This window comes from Heterodontus francisci, chromosome 6, assembly GCF_036365525.1.
Source record: "Heterodontus francisci isolate sHetFra1 chromosome 6, sHetFra1.hap1, whole genome shotgun sequence".
Lineage (NCBI taxonomy): Eukaryota > Metazoa > Chordata > Chondrichthyes > Heterodontiformes > Heterodontidae > Heterodontus > Heterodontus francisci.
This window is the reverse complement of record NC_090376.1, coordinates 72,511,154-72,532,481: the sequence shown is the minus strand read 5'-3', so window position 1 is coordinate 72,532,481 and position 21,328 is coordinate 72,511,154. Positions and strand designations below refer to the sequence as shown.

Genomic DNA, 21,328 nt, shown 5'->3' with positions numbered 1-21,328 from the left:
TGACTAATCTTCTGACCTGTCACCCATGTTTGTGCAATTATATGCTTTTTCTTTAAGTTTGATACTAACTTTAACTTTTTTAGTTAATCACAGATAGTGGGTCCTCCTCTTGGAATTTTTCTTTTGTGTTGGAATGTATCTATTCTGTGTATTCTCAAATATCCCCTTAAATGTCTGCCATTGCATCTCAATTGACCTATCCCTTAACCTAATTTGCCAGTTCGCTTTAGCTAGCTCTGCTTTCACGCCCTCATAATTGCCCTTATGTAAGTTTAAAATACTAGTCTTGGACTCATTCGTCTCTCCCTCAAACTGAATGTAAAATTGATTCTTATTATGATCGCTGCTACCTAGGGGCGCCTTCACTATGAGGTCATCAATTAATCCTATCTTGTTGCACAATACAAGGTCCAGTATAGCCAGTTCTCTTCATCAGATGAAGAGTCTGACCTGAAACATTAACTCTGTTTCTCTCTCCACAGATGCTGCCAGACCTGCTGAGTATTTCCAGCATTTCTTGTTTTTATTTCAGATTTCCAGATCTGCAGTATTTTATTTTTATATTAGCCTGTTCTCTGGTTGGCTCCAGAACTTGCTGTTCAAAGAAACTATCCCGAAAACATTCTATGAACTCCTCATCTATGCTACCTTTGCTCATCTGAATCTTCCAGTCTATATGTAGATTAAAATCCCCCATGATTATCGCTATACCTTTCTGACAAGGTCCCATTAATTTTTCCTTTGCACTCTGTCCTACCATGTTAGGGGGCATTTAAGCACTCCCACGAGTGACTTCTTGCCTTCATCATTTCTCATCTCAACCCAAACCACTTCTACATCCTCGTTTCCTGAACTTAGGTCATCCATCTCTAATGTGCTAATACCATCATTAATTAACAGAGCCACCCCTCCACCTTTCCTCGCTTCCTGTCCTTCCTAAATGTCATGTACCTTTCACTATTTAGGTCCCAATCTATGCCATCCTGCAGCCATGTCTCTGTAATGGCAATCAGATCATACTTATTTGTTTCTATTTGTGCTATCAATTCATCTGTTTTGTTTAGAATGCTACGTGCATTTGGATACAGAGCCTTAAGTTTTGTCCTTTTATTATTTTCTTAATGTCTAGCCTTGGCTGCTGATTTACTCTTAGATTTGTACTCTGTCCCTTCCGGTCACAGTCTGTTATCATTTCCCATATTAATACCTTTCTTTCTTGCCTTGTCTCTACTGTTTGATTTACCACATCTTCCCAAATTTGATCCCTAGTCCCCACAATTTCATTTAAAACCCTCTCTCCTCCCCAGTTTTGCGGCTCGCTAGAACACCAGCCCCTGCATGGTTCAGGTGTAGACTGTCCCAACAGTACAGCCCCACTTTCCCCAGTACTGGTGCCAGTGCCCCACGAACCGGAACCCACTTCTACAACACCAGTCTTTGAGCCATGCATTCCTCTCTCTAATCTTATTTGCCCTCAGCCAATTTGCATGTGACATTAAAAAAAAAGTTCTTCTAGTTCCATTGGAGCTGTCCACCATTCACCAACCCAGAGTAAGAGGCATTTTGTTACAATGGGCTGAATTTTCACGGTCCCTCAAAGTTGGAACAGAGACAAGGGATCCCGAAAATACCAGAATCGAGCTCTCCTCCCAACAAATATTTTTGCTTCTGTCTTCACTATGGAGGATACAACAAAATTCCAGTAATAGCTGTAAATCAGGATGTGGAAGGAAGAGAGGAACTTGGTGAAATTACAATCATCAGGGAAGCAGTACTAACCAAACTAATGGATCTGCGGGCTCACAAGACCTTGGGTCCTGATGGGCTTCATCCTAGGCTCTTAAAAGAAGTGGCTAATGAGGTAGTAGATGTGTTGGTGTTAATTTTTTCAAAATTTGCTAGATTCTGGAAAGGTTCCATCAGACTGGAAAGTAGCAAATATAACCCTCTACTCAAGAAGAGAAGGGGGCAGAAAACAAGTAACTATAGGTCAGTTAGCTTGACATCTGTCATGGGGAAGGTGTTAGAATCGATCATTAAAGAGGCTATAGCTGGGCACTTAGAAAAACTCAAGGTAATCGGGAATAGTCAGCATGGTTTTGTGAAAGGGAAATCATATTTAACCAATTTCGTGGAGTTCTTTGAAGGAATAACATGCCCTGTGGATAAAGGGGAGCCCGTTGATGTACTGTACTTGGATTTCCAGAAGGCATTTGACAGGTGCCACATAAAAGGTTATTGCGCAAAGTAGGAGTTCATGGTGGAGGGGGTAACATATTAACATGGATAGAAGATTGGCTGGCTGGCAGAAAACAGAGAGTATGCATAACTGGGTCCTTTTCTGATTGACAGGATGTGACGAGTGGAGTCCCGCAGGGGTCTGTGCTGGGGCCTCAACTTTTTACAATTTATATCAATGACTTAGAGGAAGGGATTGATAGCATGGTAGCTAAATTTGCAGATAACACAAAGGTAGGTAGGAAAGTATGTTGTGAAGAGGACATAAGGAGGTTGCAGACCGATATAGATATGTTGCGTGAGTGGGCAAAAATCTGGCAGATGGAGTATAATGTGGGAACATGTGAAGTCGTTCACTTTGGCAGGAAGTACAGTACATCAACGGTCTCCCCTTTATCCACAGGGCATGTCACTCCTTCAAAGAACTCCAAGAAATTGGTTAAAAATGATTTCCCTTTCACAAAACCTTGCTGACTATTCCCAATTACCTTGAGATTTTTTAAGTGCCCAGCCATAGCCTCTTTAATGATCGATTCTAACACCTTCCCCATGACAGATGTCAAGCTAACTGACCTATAGTTACTTGTTTTCTGCCTCCTTCTCTTCTTGAGTAGAGGGTTATATTTGCTACTTTCCAGTCTGATGGAACCTTTCCAGAATCTAGCAAATTTTGAAAAAATTAACACCAACACATCTACTACCTCATTAGCCACCTCTTTTAAGACCCTAGGATGAAGCCCTCAGGATGTGAGGACTTGTGAGTCCGCAGCTCCATTAGTTTGGTTAGTACCGCTTCCCCGGTGATTGTAATTTCACCAAGTTAGAGTCATAGAATCACACAGCACAGAAACAGGCCCTTCGGCCCATCGTGTCTGTGGCAGCCATCAAGCAGCTACCTATTCTAATCCCATTTTCCAGCACTTGGCCCGTAGCTTTGTATGCTATGGTGTTTCAAGTGCTCATCTAAATACTTCTTAAATGTTGTGATGGTTCCTGCCTCTACCACCTGTTCAGGCAGTACGTTCCAGATTCCAACTACCCTCTGGGTGGAATAAATTTTCCTCAAATCCCCTCTCAACCTCCTGCCTCTTACCTTAAATCTGTGCCCCCTGGTTATTGACCTCTCTGCAAAGGGAAAAAGTTTCTTCCTATCTAATCTATCAATGCCCCTCATAATTTTATATACCTCAATCATGTCCCCCCTCAGGCGTCTCTGCTCTAAGGAAAACAACCTTAGGCTTTTCAGTCTCTTTTCATAGCTGAAACGTTCCAGCCGAGCAACATCCTGGTGAATCTCCTCTGCACACTCTCCAGTGCAATCACATCCTTCCTATAGTGTGGTGCCCAGAACTGTACACAGTACTCCAGCTGTGACCTAACTAGCATTTTATACAGCTCCATCATAACCTCCCTGCTCTTATATTCTATGCCTTGGCTAATAAAGGCAAGTATCGCATATGCCTTCGTAACCACCTTATCTACCTATGCTGCTACCTTCAGTGATCTATGGACAAGTACATCAAGGTCCCTCTGACCTTCTGTACTTCCTAGGGTCCTAGCATCCATTGTATATTCCCTTGCCTTGTTAGTCCTCCCAAAATGTATCACCTCACACTTCTCAGGATTAAATTCCATTTGCCACTGCTCCGCCCAACTTACCAGCCCATCTATATCGTCCTGTAATCTAAGGTTTTCCTCCTTACTATTTACGACACCACCAATTTTTGTGTCATCCACGAACTTACTGATCATACCTCCTATATTCACTTCTAAATCATTAATGTACACTACAAACAGCAAGGGTCCCAGCACCGATCCCTGCGGTGCACCACTGGTCACAGGCTTCCACTCGCAGCAACAACCCTCGACCATCACCCTCTGCCTCCTGCCACGAAGCAAATTTTGGATCCAATTTGCCAAATTGCCCTGGATCCCATGGGCTCTTACCTTCGTTACCAATCTCCCATGCGGGAACTTATCAAAAGCCTTACTGAAGTCCATGTAGACTACATCAACTGCTTTACTCTCACCTACACATCTAGTCACCTCCTTGAAAAATTCAATCAAGTTAGTTAGACACGATCTCTCTCTGACAAAGCCATGCTGACTATCCCTGATTATTTTTCCTCAACCGAGGATTTCCCCCCACTGTGGTTGACAGGGCCCTCAACCGTGTCCGGCCCATTCCCCGCACCTCTACCCTCACCCCTGCCCCTCCCTCCCAGAACCGTGACAGGGTTCCCCTTGTCCTCACTTTTCACCCCACCAGCCTCCATATCCAAAGGATCATCCTCCGCCATTTCCGCCACCTCCAGCGTGATGCCACTACCAGTCGCATCTTCCCCTCCCTTCCCCTGTCAGCATTCCGAAGGGATCGTTCCCTCCGCGACACCCTGGTCCACTCCTCCATTAACCCCACCAACTCGTCCCCGTCCCATGGCACCTTCCCCTGCAATCGCAGGAGGTGTAATACCTGCCCACTTACCTCCACTCTCCTCACTATCCCAGGCCCCAAACACTCCTTTCAGGTGAAGCAGCGATTTACTTGTACGTCTTTCAATGTAGTATACTGTATTCGCTGCTCACAGTGCGGTCTCCTCTACACTGGGGAGACCAAGCGCAGATTGGGTGACCGCTTTGCGGAACATCTCCGCTCAGTCCGCAAGCAGGACCCTGAGCTTCCGGTTGCTTGCCATTTCAACACTCCCCCCTGCTCTCATGCTCACATCTCTGTCCTGGGATTGCTGCAGTGTTCCAGTGAACATCAACGCAAGCTCGGGGAACAGCATCTCATCTACCGATTCGGCACACTACAGCCTGCCGGACTGAACATTGAGTTCAATAATTTCAGAGCATGACAGCCCCCCATTTTACTTTCATTTTTAGTTATTTTTTTCTTCCTTTTTTTTACATTCTTTTTTACATTTTTTACAATCTTTTTTTTTGCATTTAGTTCATTTCATCTTAGTTTGTTCAGTTTGCTTACCCACTTTTTTTTCAGGTTTGCACTTGCTGCTGTTCAATATTCAGTGTATTAACAGCTAATCGGTACGAATGCTTTGTCTTTCAACACACCATTAACATATTGTTTGCCTTTGCTCCGTGACCTTTTGGTCAGCTCTGTGGCCTGGTCCAATCTAGACCTCCTTTGTTATCTCTTGCCCCACCCCCACCTCACTTGCTTATAACCTGTGACTTTTCTAATATTTGTCAGTTCCAATGAAGGGTCACTGACCCGAAACGTTAACTCTGCTTCTCTTTCCACAGATGCTGCCAGACCTGCTGAGTGGTTCTCGCATTTCTTGTTTTTATCCCTGATTATTCCCTGCCTCTCCAATGGAGATTGATTCTGTCCCTCAGAATTTTTTCCAATAGTTTCCCAACCACTGATGTTAGACTCACTGGCCTGTAATTACCTGGTTTATCCTTGCTACCCTTCTTGAACAATGGTACCACATTTGCTGTCCTCCAGTCCTCTGGTACCTCTCCTCTGGCCAGAGAGGATTTGAAAATTTGTGTCGGAGCCCCTGCAATCTCCTCCCTTGCCTCACATAACAGCCTGGGCCTCGGGATTTATCCACTTTTAGACCCGCTAAAACAGCTAATACCTCCTCCCTTTCAGTACTAATATGTTCAAGTATATCGCAATCCCCCTCCATGATCTCTACACCTACATCGTCCTTCTCCATAGTGAACACAGATGAAAGGTAATCATTTAAAACATCACCTATATCCTCCGGCTCTGCACACAGATTGCCTAATGGGCCCTACTCTTTCCCTGCTTATCCTCTTGCCCTTAATATACTTATAAAATGCCTTCGCATTTTCCTTTATCTTGCCCACCAGTGTTTTTTCATGTCCCTCTTTGCTTTCCTAATTACTTTGTTAAGTACCCCCCTACACTTTCTACTGCTGTAGGGCCTCTGCTGTTTTCAGCGCTCTGAATCTGCCATAAGCCTCCTTTTTTTTCCTGATGCAATCCTCTATATCTCTTGACATCCTGGCCTTGTTGGTCCTACCCTTCACCTTAATGGGTACATGTTGGCTCTGAACTCTCACTATTTCCTCTTTGAATGACTCCCACTGGTCTGATGTAGACTTTCCTACGAGTAGCTGCTCCCAGTCCACTTTGGCCAGATCCTGTAATATCATACTGAAATCGGCCTTCCCCCAATTCAGTCCCTTTATTTCCGGTCCGTCTTTGTCCTTTTCCATAACTACCTTAAATCTTACAGAGTTATGGTCACTATCCCCAAAATGCTACCCCACTGACACTTCTACCACTTGTCCAGCTTCATTCCCTAGGATTAGGTCCACTGCCCCTTCTCTTGTAGGACTTTCTACACACTGGCTCAAAAAGCTCTCCTGTATGCATTTTAAGAATTCCGCTCCCTTTAAGCCTTTTGCACTTTTGCACCAGTTGATATTCGGGAAGTTGAAATCCCCTACTATTATTACCCTATTATCTTTACACTTCTCTGAGATTTGCCTCCATATCTGCTCCTCTGTCTCTCCCTGACTGTTTGGAGGCCTGTAGTACACTCCCAGCCAAGTGATTGCCCCCTTTTTGTTTTTAAGTTCTACCCATATGACCTCATTTGAGGAATCTTCTAAGATATCATCCCTCCTCACTGCAGTAATTGACTCCTTGATCAACAGTGCAATGCCACCTCCTCTTCTCTCCCCTCCCCTGTCACGCCTGAAGATTCTATACCCTGGAATATTGAGCTGCCAGTCCTACCCCTCCCTCAACCATGTCTCTGTGATAGCAATAATATCATAATCCCATGTGCTAATCAATGCCCTCAATTCATCTGCCTTACTAGTAGGACTCCTTGCATTACAATAGATGCAATCCAGCCTTGCATTTTTCACTTGTGCCTTAACAGGTCTATATTGCTCTGCCTTCGAGACTGACTCTGTTTCTCTTCTATATTTGAGTGTGCATCACCCCCTACTGTACCTCCACTCTATATCCCATCCCCCTGCCAAAGTAGTTTAACTGCACACCCCCCCCCACAACAGCACGAGCAAACCTCCCAGCAAGGATGTTGGTTCCGTTCCGATTCAGGTGCAACCCGTCCAACTTGTACAGGTCCCACCTTTGCCAGAAACAGACCCAATGATCCAGGAAACTAAAGCCCTCCCTCCTGCACCATCTCCTCAGCCACGTATTCATCTGCTGTATTCCTATACTCACTAGCACGTGGCACTGGGAGTAATCCAGAGATTACAACCTTTGAGGTCCTACTTTTTAATCTGCTACCTAGCTCCCTAAATTCTTGTTGCAGGACCTCATCCCTCTTTTTACCTCTGTCGTTGGTGCCAATGTGTACCAAGACCTCTGACTGTTCACCCTCCCCTTTCAGAATGTCATGCAGCCGCTCCTTAACATCCTTGACCCTAGCACCAGGGAGGCAACATACCATCCTGGAGTCACGTTTGCGGCCACAGGAATGCCTACCTGTACCCCTTATGATAGAATCCCCTATCACTGTAGCTTTTCCACTCCTTTTCCTCTCCTCCTGTGCAGCTGAGCCTCCCGTGGTGCCACAGACTTGGCTCTTGCTGCATTCCCCTGAGAAGCTATCTCCCCCAACAGTATCCAAAGTGGAAAATCTGTTAGAAAGGGAGATGGACCCAGGGGACTCCTGCACTACCTGCCTAGTTCTTCTACTCTGTCTGGCGGTCACCCATTTCCTTTCTGTCTGAGCAGTCTTTAGCTGTGGTGTGACCACCTCCCTGTATGTGCTATCCATGATGTTCTCAGACTCGCAGATGCTCCACAATGTCTCCAGCCGCCGCTCCAGATCCGAAAAGCGGATTTCGAGTAGCTGCAGCTGGAGACACTTCCTGCACAAGTGGTCCCCTCTTCCTCTCTTCCTTTAATGGGGAATGACTACAGAATTACGAGGTGCAGAGGGATCTAGGTGCTCTCGTGCATGAATCACAAAAGTTTAGTATGCAGGTACAGCAAGTAATAAAAAAGGCTAATGGAATGCTATCCTTTATTACAAGAGGAATTGAAAATAAAAGAAAGGATGTTATGCTTCAGTTATACAGGGCATTGGTGAGGCCACATCTCGAATACTGTGTGCAGTTTTGGTCTCCTTATTTAAGGAAGGATGTGAATGCATTGGAAGCCGTTCAGAGGAGGTTTACTCGATTGATACCTGGAATGAGCGAGTTGTCTTATGAGGAAAGGTTGGACAGACTGGGCTTGGTTTCATTGAAGTTTAGAAGAGTGAAGGGAGACTTGATTGAAGTATGTCAGATCCTGAACGGTCTTGACAGGGTGAATGTGGAGGGGATGTTTTCGCTTGTGGGTGAGTCCAGAACGAGTGGGCACTGTTTGAAAATTAGGGGGCGCCCTTTTAGGACAGAGAAAAGGAGACATTTTTTCTCTCAGAGGGTTGTGCAACTTTGGAATTCTCTGCCTCAGAAAGTGGTGGAGGCAAGGTCATTGAATGTTTTTAAGGCGGAGGTAGATAGATTCTTGTTAGGCAAGGGAATCAAAGATTATCGGAAGTCGATGGGAGTGTGGAATTCGGGACAGAAACAGATCAGCCATGATCTTATTAAATGGCGGAGCAGGCTCGACATGCTGAATGGCCCAATTCTGCTCCTAATTCATATGGTTGTATGGTCATATGGTTGAGAGGAGTTAACCTAGGTAAAAAGCTCATTAAGAGCTTCGTGAAGGAGGAGAATGGAATATTTAAAGCTGTGAATAGGTTTTAGAAGCTGTCAGTTTCTGAACAGCTGAGGGGAGGCAGGTACACAGTGAGAAGTCAGTCAAGGCGGCCCAGGGCATCACCCCAGCCCCATAAGAGGGTCAGCAGGCAAAGGAGGGCTCGGCACTTGGAAAGTAGGTGCCCTTGGCACTGTGCTGGTGGCAAGGAGAGTATGCATTCAGCGCTCAGGCATCGGATGGGGTCGTCACACCCCCTGGCAGCAGAAGCATGGGGCAAGGCTGCCAGTCACAATAGGATGCCACCTGTCTAAAAGGAAGGATGCAGCTGGCATTGGGAGCATGACTGTCAGATTTTAAGTCCAGTGGCAATAAGAGGCAACAGCCTCTGCAGGAAGGGCGGAATCACAGGCATCAGGAGGGCACGGGGGAGGAAAGAGGGGCATGAAGGCAAGGGAGACTGTACCAACAATACAGGATCTACTGCCAAAGGCGAAGCTACCTGGCGATGACCGAGATCCAGTGCTACAGGAGACCGAGAGTCTCCAGGCTGATGGTCACTGACATCTGTGCCCTCGACGCCAAAGACCTTGCAGTTCGTAGCACTGGCTGCCATGCCAGTAGCCGCCAAAGTCACTGTGGTCTTGAGCAACTTTGCTTCTGACTGCTTCCAAGAATCAGCTGCAAACCTTGGTGGCATCTTGCTGCACATGATTGCATCTCACTGCTTAATGATGCCCTCTTTGCCAGAGCTGGACAGCATATTCACATCCTCACAGGGACAGAGGGCATTGGGTTTCGCCTCCGTCGCTGGATTCCCCCAGGTGCAGGACATCATCGATTGCACCCATGTGGCCATCGAGGCACCCAGCGACCGGCCAGAGAAATCCACCAACAGGAAGGGCTTCCACTCCCTTAGGTGGTGCTCCCGGTCCCGGGCTGAAAAGGGGGGGGAAAGCCTGCCTCTGCCTTTGCATGACCCCATGAGCGATCCTCTGGTTTTTTAAAATCAGTTTTACGAGCCAGGAAGTGCGTGGATGGATCCTAGGTGACAAGGGAAATCCCGCGAACAGGTGGCTACTGACCCCTCTACAGCAGCCCCAGATAGTGGCGATACAACTGAAGCCACCTGCTCAGCAAGGCAACCATTGAGCAGGTCATCGGGCTTCTGAAGATGCAATTCTGGTGGCTGGACCGATCAGGTGGGCTGGCCAATGCCCTCTTACAAGAATCTCTGTCATTGTGGTGGTCTGCTGCGCTCTCCATTACATGGCCCTCCAGAGAGATGTGGGCCTTGAGGACCGTGAGGCCCTGGAAGGAGACAGCTCACTGAGGGAGAGCAGGAGGTAAGAGAGGAAGAGGAGGCCCACCGAGGAGAATAACAGAGATGTGCCCCTGCTGCATGACAAGGTGGCCTCCTCCTGTAACCCTCCGAGAGGAGTACCACCCTCCCCTCCCTCACGGCCTCCAGCATTAGATCCAGGTCGGCATCAATGAAGCAAGGGCCTGCCCTGCCCTTGGTGCCCAGTCTCTGCCACCCCTGAGACATCTCACTTCCCTCTGGTGCAGTGGCACAAACCACAGATCTCTCCCTCAGGACAGGACAACCAGCAGCCTCAGTGATGGCTGCCATGGAGTGTCTAAATGAGTCCTACACTTCATATGACCCACTGACCCATCTCCATTCCCACTCCTACTAGCTCTAATTGAACAGGAAGCCAATATTCATATCAATTAAGGGATCATCCCCATGAAAATTTGAAGTTTAATCATTTTCCTGCAGGTGGCGGGTTTCTGACCCAAAAACAGACCTGGCTCCTGTTTTCCGCCTCCGTGGCAAAAATTCAGCCCGAGGTATCAGATAATAATGCTGTCAACTAGCCACTTTAAGAAATTTATGCCATTTTGATCAGATGATCTTTTACCACTACATTGCATATTACACGTGGACCAGAATTTTACGTCCCCCGGGAGCGGACTGGAGTTAGAGGATGAGGGTGCGTAAAAGCGAGTGGGAAGTGGGGGTTGCTGTTTCCATCGCCTACCCAACCCTGCTGCCATTTTACCAGCAGCGGAGGAGGTGACAAATGGCCCGCCTGCCTCAGGCCAATTGAGGCTCTTAAGTGGCCAATTAATTGCCACTTAAGTGCCTCCTCCCGCCACTACTGGTATATTACCAGCGGCAGCTATGTACTTTGTTAGCTGAGGAGACTGCCTGGTAGTAACAGCTCCTGGTGGCGCTGCTGGGACTGAAAAGTTGCCAATCCACTGAATGGCCGGCAGCACTTGGAGGCGGGACTTCCTGCATCAGAGGAGCAGATGACCCACTTGAGGCTAATTAAAGGCCGGGGTCACACAAAATTGTCGCCTGGCTTCCAGGCCTGGCAGAGGTGGGCCGTCCCCGGCTTTTCAGCCAGTGGGCGGGGCATCTGCCACACATAAAATTCCAGCCATAGATTCTGTACTGCATTTTAAGTGCTTTTTCTCCTGATTGCAGCAGTCTTTGTACTATTGTCAGCATAAAGCAGAAATATGATGTAAACTAAATCTGCCCAGTGGGAAACTGGCTTCAGTGGTAAGTAAGATTAGGGAGAGGGTAAAATGGGTGGCTGATCTGATACCACCGGGATCGGTTAAAAATATCTCCATTACTTGTTTTTATTCTTTCTTCACAGTAATTCAGTGCCGCTTGTAGTAGAAAGTGCCACTCTTAATTGATTGTATTTTAAAAATTTTGTTTATTCAGTGAACATTTTTTGTTGAAATTTCATTTTTTACTTAGTCGTCAGCATCATTTAGTGATGAGAGTACATCCATAAGTCCTTTTATGTAATACTGTAACTATGACAAGATGGTTCTCATCAGTTCACTCCAGCACTGACCCAGTTCAAGTTTGTTGGCTCACCTCAGTAATGCAGGACAGGCTGGCACCTGTGACAATGTGGATATATCTTTGGCACCAGCTTGCTCTATATGGTCAGAAACTATAGTGCACAAGCTTCATAGGGAGGCATGGTTATCCAGGCCCTGTCCCCTGATCATGCCCATCTCATCCTTAGCCCCTTGTTCAGGAAGCCAACCTGATATTAGTTTAAAATAAAATGCCATTTCTACAGGGGTCTAGGCTGCATCCCTGGACTGGAGTATGCTGGTAGGCCCCACAGTTACTCTTCTTGAAGTATGTCTGGCTGAACTATCTCTGGGTAGCTGGAGGTCTGAATGGATATCAGCTCCATTTATGACACTGATGAGGCACTCACCTCCGTTGCGGGATTGGGAATTTGTTGCTGCGGTCCATGTCAAAGTGTATTTAAAAAGTACCCATTTAGAAAATGCCGAGGTGCTTAGCAATGCTGGATGAGAAAATGCATGTTGCTAGGTCACAAATAAAGGGAAATACATCAGCTAACAATTTTTTTTCATTTGCAGGTGGACAGATGATATTCCAATTAAAACTTTTGGCAGGCACAAAAAGTGGCAAATACCCAGATAACTGGTTCCCCATATAACATGATAGGAAATTTGGAACCTGGTTATGCTAGACAATGCAAAACTAGTGAAAAGTTCAGACAATGAATAACGTGTAGAATGGTCTGTAAACACCTCTCCTTCCATTCGTTGAAATTAGGAGATCTAAATGTTTGTGAAATCTGCTTCTCTTTGTCTGTTGCATATTACACTTTACTAATGTCTATATCTTACTCCAGGTCAGCTATTGATATTAAAACAATTATGAGAATTATTTAAAAGATTACATTCTAATTTTATCTACTGAGTTAATTTTCAGTGATCAGGCAATTTCTAAGTAGTCACAGTAAAGATAAATTCAATTCATTTCATAACCAGATCAGAGTTAGGAAGGGATATTTGTACATGCATTGATCAAGCATTGGGATGGCGTTTTGAGTGAATTAAATATTTTGTAATTGTTATCAATAACAGCCAACGTTAAGTGCTGCTATGTTTGCATTGAGTTCAGATAGGATAGAATGGTTCAATTCCTATTCGAGGAAGACTGCCCACATTACATCAGCATGATTGTTCTATGTCCCACATGTGTCTTTATAACAGCTATCACGATCTTTGTCAATTAGTGCCAAAAGTGAGGGCAGTTTTCTAGTCTCGCCCCATTCCCCTTCGGAACTGGATTGAAACCACTTGCATTCAGATCTCTCATCAACAAGCAGACTTTTGATGAAAGTCTGAACTGATTATTAAGGGTAATGTGGCCAAAAATATATTCTGTATTATAATAAACAAGAAAAGGCTTTTGTCCTTTCACTTTGGACTTAATCCAAACATATCCCAGAAGTAAAAGAAAAGTAGTCAGTAACATGGCACCTTACAATTACTGAAACTATTCTACTGTTACCGTTAGTGAACTGTCTGACCTAACAGTCAGGATGAGAACCCTTAACATGTAATGCAAGGCATTGTAGGGTGTCAATGACTGCTGTGTTGTGTCTGAGTATGTTAACTTGATAACTTTAAATCTCATATTAAGAGCAAATACAGTTATCCTGGGCATTCGGGTCAAATATTGCAATAGTCTAAACTCACTGTTACAAGTTTATGTAAGTGCAGCATGTTTTCTTTTATTCGTTCATGGAATGTGGACATCGCTGGCAAGGCCAGCATTTATTGCCCATTCCCAATTGCCCTTGACAAGCCATCTTCTTGAGCTGCTGCAGTCAATATGGTTTTGATACACCCACCGTACTAATAGGAAGGGAGTTCCAGGCTTTTGACACACCAGCGATGAAAGAACAGCGATATATTTCCAAATCAGGATGGTGTGTGACTTGGAAGAGAACTTGCAGGTGGTAGTGTTCCCGTGCACATGTTTGCCTTGTCCTTCCAGGTGGTAGAGGTTGTGGGTTTGGGAGGTGCTGTTGTGCATCTAATGGATGATACACACTGTGCACAGATGGTGGAGGGAGTCAATATTTAAGATGGTGGATGGGGTGTCACTAAAGTGGGCTGCTTTGTCCAGGATGCTGTTAAGCTTCTTGAGAATTGTTGGAGCTGCACACATCCAGGCAAATGGAGAGTATTTCATCACACTTCTGAATTATGCCTTGTCGATGGTGGACAGACTTTAGGGTAGTCAGGAGGTGAGTCACTTGGAGCAGAATACCTGAACTCTGACCTGCCCTTGTAGCCACAGTATTTATGTGGCTGGTCAAGTTAAGTTTCTGGTCAGTGTTAACCCCACCAACGCCCCCCCACCCCACCCCCCAAGAACATTGTTTGGGGATTCAGCCATGGTAATGCCGTAGAATGTCAAAGGGAGGTTGATAGACTCTGTCTTATTGAAGATGGTCATTGCCTGGCACTTGTGAGGCACGAATGTTACTTGCTTCTTATCAGCAGAAGCCTTGTTGATGTTAGAGCCCATGGCCACAGCATTGTGAAGTAAGGCACACTGTGGTGCCCTGAAGAATAAATCTATTGTTTATTATTTGTACAGCTGATGAAATACTCAGTCAAATAATAGATGGAAGAGTTACATGACACCAGCCAAGTCAAAAAACAGGTTTTTTATCCCCCGTCTGGAGCTGTGAAGAACCCATGCTTATTTTTGTTAGGTAAGGGTTTCAATGGATATAGAACATAGGTGAATGAATGAATTTGAGGTGCAATCAACCATGAATGGTGGAACAGGCTGAAGGGGTTGAATGGCATACTCTTGTTCATAATGTTTCTATGTTCTGTTCACTTTTTGTCCCAACCAGATGTCTGAGGTAATTAGGATGAAAGTTTGCAAAAGATCAGTACAAAACTGGACCCCAATATCAAAATATCATTGGTCCTATGATTGAAGTTTGTCCAAATCTGTCACTTCTAACTTCACAAGTTACAAAAGTATGTATCTTACTTGCCTGCGTTCTTGGGAGAGAGACTTAGCAGAACGTTATTGTTATGTAATGGAATAGTCTTGACCTGCACCAGAAGTTAGGGAAAATTTGTTTTTCTGGTACCAGAGTAAACTGGTTTTTCAAATAAAGTACTTATCTTACATGTGATAAAATAGATGGAGGCAAAATCGATGAAAGTTGTTGAAAAACCAAAACCTTTGATTTTTCAATCATCTCCATTTTATATTTACAAAAGTTTTGTTTCATCTCATGAACTGATCTGTGGTAATCTCTCTTGGCTGTCAATATTCTTCTTGGATATTTACAATTTTCTCAAAACTAATACTGAATCCTTTTTCTGTCTCTTCTGTACCTGTCTTCTGTCAGAAATAAAGATTTCAGGCACAGGTAAGGGAATGATATGTACGACTTAACTTTGTTAAATAGGGTTATTTGTTTTGCAAAAACACTTTAAGCAACAGTCAGATCTATGAAAGTTGGATGCATTTGGTACACTGTGATAGTGATGGGCAGAGTGGAACTGCTGTATGGTTAAGGGAGCAAATCAGATATGGTGCTGTAACCATCAGTCATTTGGAGTATCATTGAAAATGAATATAAATGGAGCATTTCATACCACACTGTAATGGCTTTGATACCTTTTGAAGGTCAAGGCATTCAGATATAAAGATAAAATAGACTGGGGAGAATCAAATGGAATAATGCAGAGATGGAGATTCCAATTAATAACACCATAGTTATTTTCTCACAGTCAATACCCAGTATTGTTTGGGGAGGGAGTTCAGCTGTATTAGAGTCTGATAAGGTAACTACTTACATCATTGAAAGTTAAGATTTTGTTTTATCCTCAAAAGAAAGCAACAAAAAACACATAAGAAAATATCTTGAATTCCAAGAATAATTTAAATATTCTTGGGAAATCTTGTGAAGCAGTCCTGCAGTTCTTTTACAGTGATTAGTTAAATTGAAGCACTTCACACTGTAAAAGAAAATGAATAGAAACAAGATGATTGCACTCCATCCCTGAAATAACATTTAACTTATTGGCTTTCCACTCGCAGATATTGTTGCAGGAAAAAATAAGGATTTCCATTTTGATATATAAATTAGACTTCATTTTTTTTGTATATTATGAAATGCTGTGCCTCATTCATTAAGACTGACAGAAATGTCACCTCTTGCTGTCAAATAGTCAGCAGAACTGTTCATTTCTTCATTAGATGATAATGTACCTTGGATTTGAGAACCCTGATTTCGGAGCCAATACACACATCACATCAGTGTTTGCCAATAAAAATCTAATAATAATAGCCATAAATGTGACACTGTTTTAGCCACATGAACTAGTTTTAGTAGAAAATGTCTTTCATACACACACAATACAGGCAAATGTACCTCACTTGCACAATTACTTCGCAAAAATCTATCATCATTCATTAATCAAGAAAGTAATGCACTCACATTGATTAAAAAAACACTCACACATTCTGCTTTTTGTCTTGCCATTTTACCAACAAATGCACAGAAAGATTAAAGTGTGTAAATATCTCAAGTATTGAGATCCTGTGCTCAATAACGATATCTATCACTGATTTTTTAAAATTTACTAATCAGAAATGCAATTTGTCACAAATAGCTAGTAGCTAATATATGAGACAACCCTGTACTAAGTGACAAGATGGCTTACATTAGGTTTGCCTTCCTGAAATGAAACATTCATCTGGTTTGCTAGCTGAAGATAAATGACACGCGTCAGATGGAGGTGGAGGATGGGGGAGAGGGGAAGGAACTAGCAGCAGCTGTGGAGAGAAGTTCACCACAAACACCAAATGGTTATTCTATTAAAAATTCACATTCTTAAGATAGGAAATATTCCCTTTAAATATATTAGTTTACCCTGTAAAATGGTTGTCAATGCACGACAAAATTAAACTGTCTGCATTGTGGACATCCTCAAATTTGCAGGAAACTCGTGTTATGGGAAATAAGAGTGCTGAAAACACAAAAGGAACCCTCCAGAAATGTCCAGTGTGCCAGCCATGGCAGTGATGCTGGGAGTAAGGAAATTGGTGATAGGAACCAAGAAGACCAAGGTGGCTGTGGGAGAAACTGCCTGAAACATGCAGAGAATGCATGCTATGGATGTCCCCAAAGTTGCAAGAAATTTGCATTTTGGAGATATTGGGCACCCATAACACTAACCCCATGCAAAGTGCAATGACCATGTCCCTGCGGGTATTCAAGCAGAAGGAGTGATAAAGTAGTGATAGTGTTGGAGTGTTACAATTAAAAAACAAACAAAACATAAATAGAAGAAAAAAATCGATACAGTACAAAAGGCTCAGGCTTGTTCAAAAATATAAACATGAGGCTCACGGGGAACTGAGATGGCAGGACCAGGTATTGCGAGAGGCCCCCCCCCCCCGCCCCCGCACCAGGTAAAGAAAGTAGGTCACAGGAGAGCAAGCTGGCTGGCCCAAGGAATGAAAAATTAAAACTTCAAATCAATTATTTTGTTTTTCCAAGTAAAAGCTTTAAAGAGGAAAGAAAGTTCAAAACATTCAAAGTCCATTTAACTGTAAAGTAACATCTATTGGGTGGGATTTCAATTCCTGGCTTGGAACCCTGACATCGCGATGACGTCCGGGTCCTGACCCTGCGTTGACATGAAAACAGGCATGCACCACAATTTTGTTATGTAAAGTGCTTTAATTGGCCAGAAGTCGCAGTGGCGGCCCAATTAGTGACAGTGGACAAGGGAAGGAGGTGGGACCAAGTCAGAAGCGGGCCAGATTTAAAGGGTGAGGAACAGCCATTGCTGAGGCTGCCATTTGTCCACTAAATGAAAACAGAAACTGAGCAGAGGGTAGGGGCAGGGAGGGCCCCCTTGCTACAATGGGCAGTAGATCCATAAACTTCCCCAAAGGAAAAGGGCAGTTCTAACAGTAACAAAAACTTCCATTTATATAACACATTTAATGTAGAGAAACCTCCTAAGCAGAGGTGTGAAGACAAATAAACACGAAGCCAAAGGAGAAATAAAGAACAGTGCCCATAAAAAGACAATGCACTTTAAATGTTAGCCTGCCTTTCTTTTTACGGATGCTAATACACTGCCAGCAAGTTACCAGAGAGTTCTGTTTTTATTTTGGACTGTATTGAATCCTATCTCTCCAGTGTACCTTGGCAATTTGCTGTTTCTAACAACACTGCATCATTTCTGCTGCCAATAGTGTGAGGGCCATTTAAAGTCTTCTCTCCTCATTGCTGCCTTTTGCCTCTGTCCTGTCATCACTCCCCACTATGTCATCGCTTCCTCCTCCATGTTGTGTTTCTGATGGTGCATCGAACCCAACCCATGAAAAGAAAATCCAAATCTATCCCCTGAACAAGCTGATAATGAGCTTGTTAATGGCCGTAAGTGGCCATTTAAGAAGTTCGGGTGGGTTAACTCTTCCACTCCCATCAGTGCATTCTGAAATCTAAGCATGCCGGTCTTGCATCGGGAAACCAGCACACTGACCCGGGGAGTAGGTTTTAGTGACCGTCCACCCTGAACCCGCACTCTCCAAAAATCCAAAATCCTGTGTGTGATTCCAGACTAGATGAATCTGTGACAAGCAAGGTGTGACACATCTTAACATTGAACGCTTCTGTCACAGTGCCACTGGCAGGTGTAACAAGTAGTATAATGGATTGTCAATAGGAGCAAATTTCCCATGAAAGTTTTCAAAGAATTCCACGCCCCAAATTTAATTTATAACTAGTTGTTTGCCCATCAAACTGCACACAAGAAATCAAGGCTGTGCAATTTTCAAGTCACGGAAGGTTAGGATGGAGGATCATTGGACCAGGGCTGAGGTAGGATTGCAAAAATAGATAGGCAAAAATAGGATATAGGGGAAAGGTAGAACAAGTTGGAGTGGAGAGGAAAGGTAACGCAGTTTTGGAGTGAGGTGGAGGCTGAGAGGGCAGAAAAATACAAAGTAATGCAGGATTAGAGGGCAGGGGTAGAAGAATGGTAAACCAGAAGAGTATTATAGGTCTTTGTTGGCAAGGGAGGGTGGTGGAGGTGAGTTGGTTGTGGGGAGAGAATTGAAGCTTGCTGGAGGATGTCACAGTTGGTCTGGAGGCTGATGGGAGTACAGCCACACTTTTGGAACCAGTGAAACAAGTACATTAAGTTGGGGGAAGGAGTAGAGAGATTAATGAGGAGATAGGGGAGGTGGAAGAGAGGGGGGAATGGGAAAAGGATTAGAAGAGAGGAAGAGGTTGGAGAGAGGGGAGAGAAGGGCCAGAGGACAAGCAAGAAGAATAGTGGGTAGAGGTTGTGACATTGGAAAATAAGGATAGAATTCCAGAAAATGAATGAACTAAAAAGAGGAGTTTATGATTTTAAAATACCTTTACACAGAATGGGGAGAAATAGAACTAATGGTGGGGATATAGAAATTAAATTGAAGAGAAAGTTGACAAAATTAACTAAACAAAGATATGGGGGTTAATGAATTGAAAGGGATTTAGATATCAGAAACATTAATTAAATAAAGACCCCAGCTTCAGTCAACAAAATTGGGGAAAATTAATTAAATATAGGGTCCGGCCTGAAGGACCCACAAGATGTGTAAAGGGGCACTAGTGCACAGGGCAAGTCAACTGATCGGTCAAAAACAGAGTAGAAGGCAATAGGAGGAGGAAACGTACTGGCTACTCAGAGCCACCAAGTTTAAGGACCTGCAGGGGTGGCAGAGAGGAACACCAGTAGGGGGCGAGCAGTGGAGTCAAGAAATGGGTCACAGGTAAAATGTGTCAAAAAAACTACAGATCCATACAAGCCAGAGGTCAATAGGAGCTGGTGCAGAATGAGTTAAAGGAGTGAGAAAGGCAGACCATACCCCAATTGGGAGCCACAGCAACTAGCACAAACAACTTTGACAAAATTGAAATCTACAAGTAAATATAAACATTGTCTATTTAAATGTAGAGTTAATCTAAAGCTTAAAATGTGTTTTTATCTTTCTTTAGTAACAGCCCAGCGCACAAGTATTACCTCTCTGTGGATGCTGTGTCAGGATCATTGTATCTGTCTGATACAAATAGCAGACGTGTCTATAAAATAAAAGCCCTTGCTGGAGTCAAGGACATCACTAAGAATGCTGCGGTAGTGGCTGGGACAGGAGATCAATGCCTTCCTTTTGATGAAGCTCGATGCGGTGATGGTGGAAAAGCGATTGAAGCCACTCTAACTAGTCCAAGAGGTAAAGTCTCCAGCCAGTTACTTATTTCAACTTTGTTTTAATGGTCTGACCATCAGTACCAGAAAATCTAGTAGATATTTTGCCTTTGAATTGCAAATAAGTTGAAAGTGCACTTTAGGAGCCTGTCGTAATCCCCAACAACAGTCCATCAGTTTTGAAGATTACGAATAAGATTTCAGTTATACTATATGACTATTCTGAGACTAGTCATCGATATAAAGTGTAAAGTGCAGCCAACAGGGCTCAATTGATGCTAAGGTTTGCTCTGGTTGCGACTCACTTTGTCAAGGGAGAGCTCTGTGTATATGTGCTTACTGATATACACAGAGCTTCACACCCCAGAGCGTCGTCTTTTTGATGTTGGGAAACAGTAGGTAGCCATGATTGCTTTCTTATAATGTTATACAGACTGAATAACCTAAGCTTACAAAAAGCACAGCGGATCAGGGGACTATAACTTTTAAACTCGGGTTCATCCACACTGGAATTATTGAAAGACCTTGCTTATATATAGCAACTTTCACATCCTCAGAATATTGCAATTGTGGCAGCCAATTTGCACATTGCAAGGTCCCACAAATAGCAATGAAATAAATGAACAATTATTCTATTTTGGTTGAGGGGTAAATGGTGGCCAAGAAACTAGGAAAATGCTTTGCTGTTCGAAATAGTGCTATGAGATCTTTTATGTCTATCTGAACAGGCAGCTGAGGCCTTATTTTAACATCCACAAGCCAGCACTCCCTCAGTTCCTCACAAATGTCATCTTAGACAATATGCTCATGTTCTAAAGTGAGGCTTTAACCCACGACCTTTCACACAGGTGAAATTACGACTAATCTCTGTGATGTAGAGCCCAGGAAGTTGGAGATAGCTTCTTGGACGGGGTCTTAGGGTCTTGCATGCTAGGCTTTAGTGCACTCATCAGGTAGACGAAGACTGATTCCCAAGTTATACTTCCAACTTAATGTTAATACACATCTGAAATCATGTGTCATTATGAAATTGACAGTGTTACTGCATGCATAGGCTTATTGAGCAAATGGCAAATTAGCTGGCTGGACTATTTGCTTGATTTGGCAGTAAAAAAGGCAAGGCAAAAATGATGATTAATGGGCAGATCTGTATGGGAGGCAGTGGCTTATGAATATCCACAGGGGTTTACACTACTTATAAATGTCATAGAGAATCCTGTTTTGAATAATGCTCTAAAAGCTGATGATAACATCAAGCCAGATGACCATTGTAAAGGAGATTTGTAG

General features: G+C 43.8%; 1 protein-coding gene across 1 annotated transcript in view; it reads left to right on the top strand.

The window, feature by feature from the left end:
- tenm4 (teneurin transmembrane protein 4) overlaps positions 1-21,328 on the top strand; it is a 537,020-nt gene that overhangs the window by 420,025 nt on the left and 95,667 nt on the right. The window contains exon 20 of the mRNA XM_068033916.1: positions 19,834-20,066. Coding sequence (XP_067890017.1) covers positions 19,834-20,066 — 233 coding nt within the window. The remainder of the gene's footprint in view (positions 1-19,833; positions 20,067-21,328) is intronic.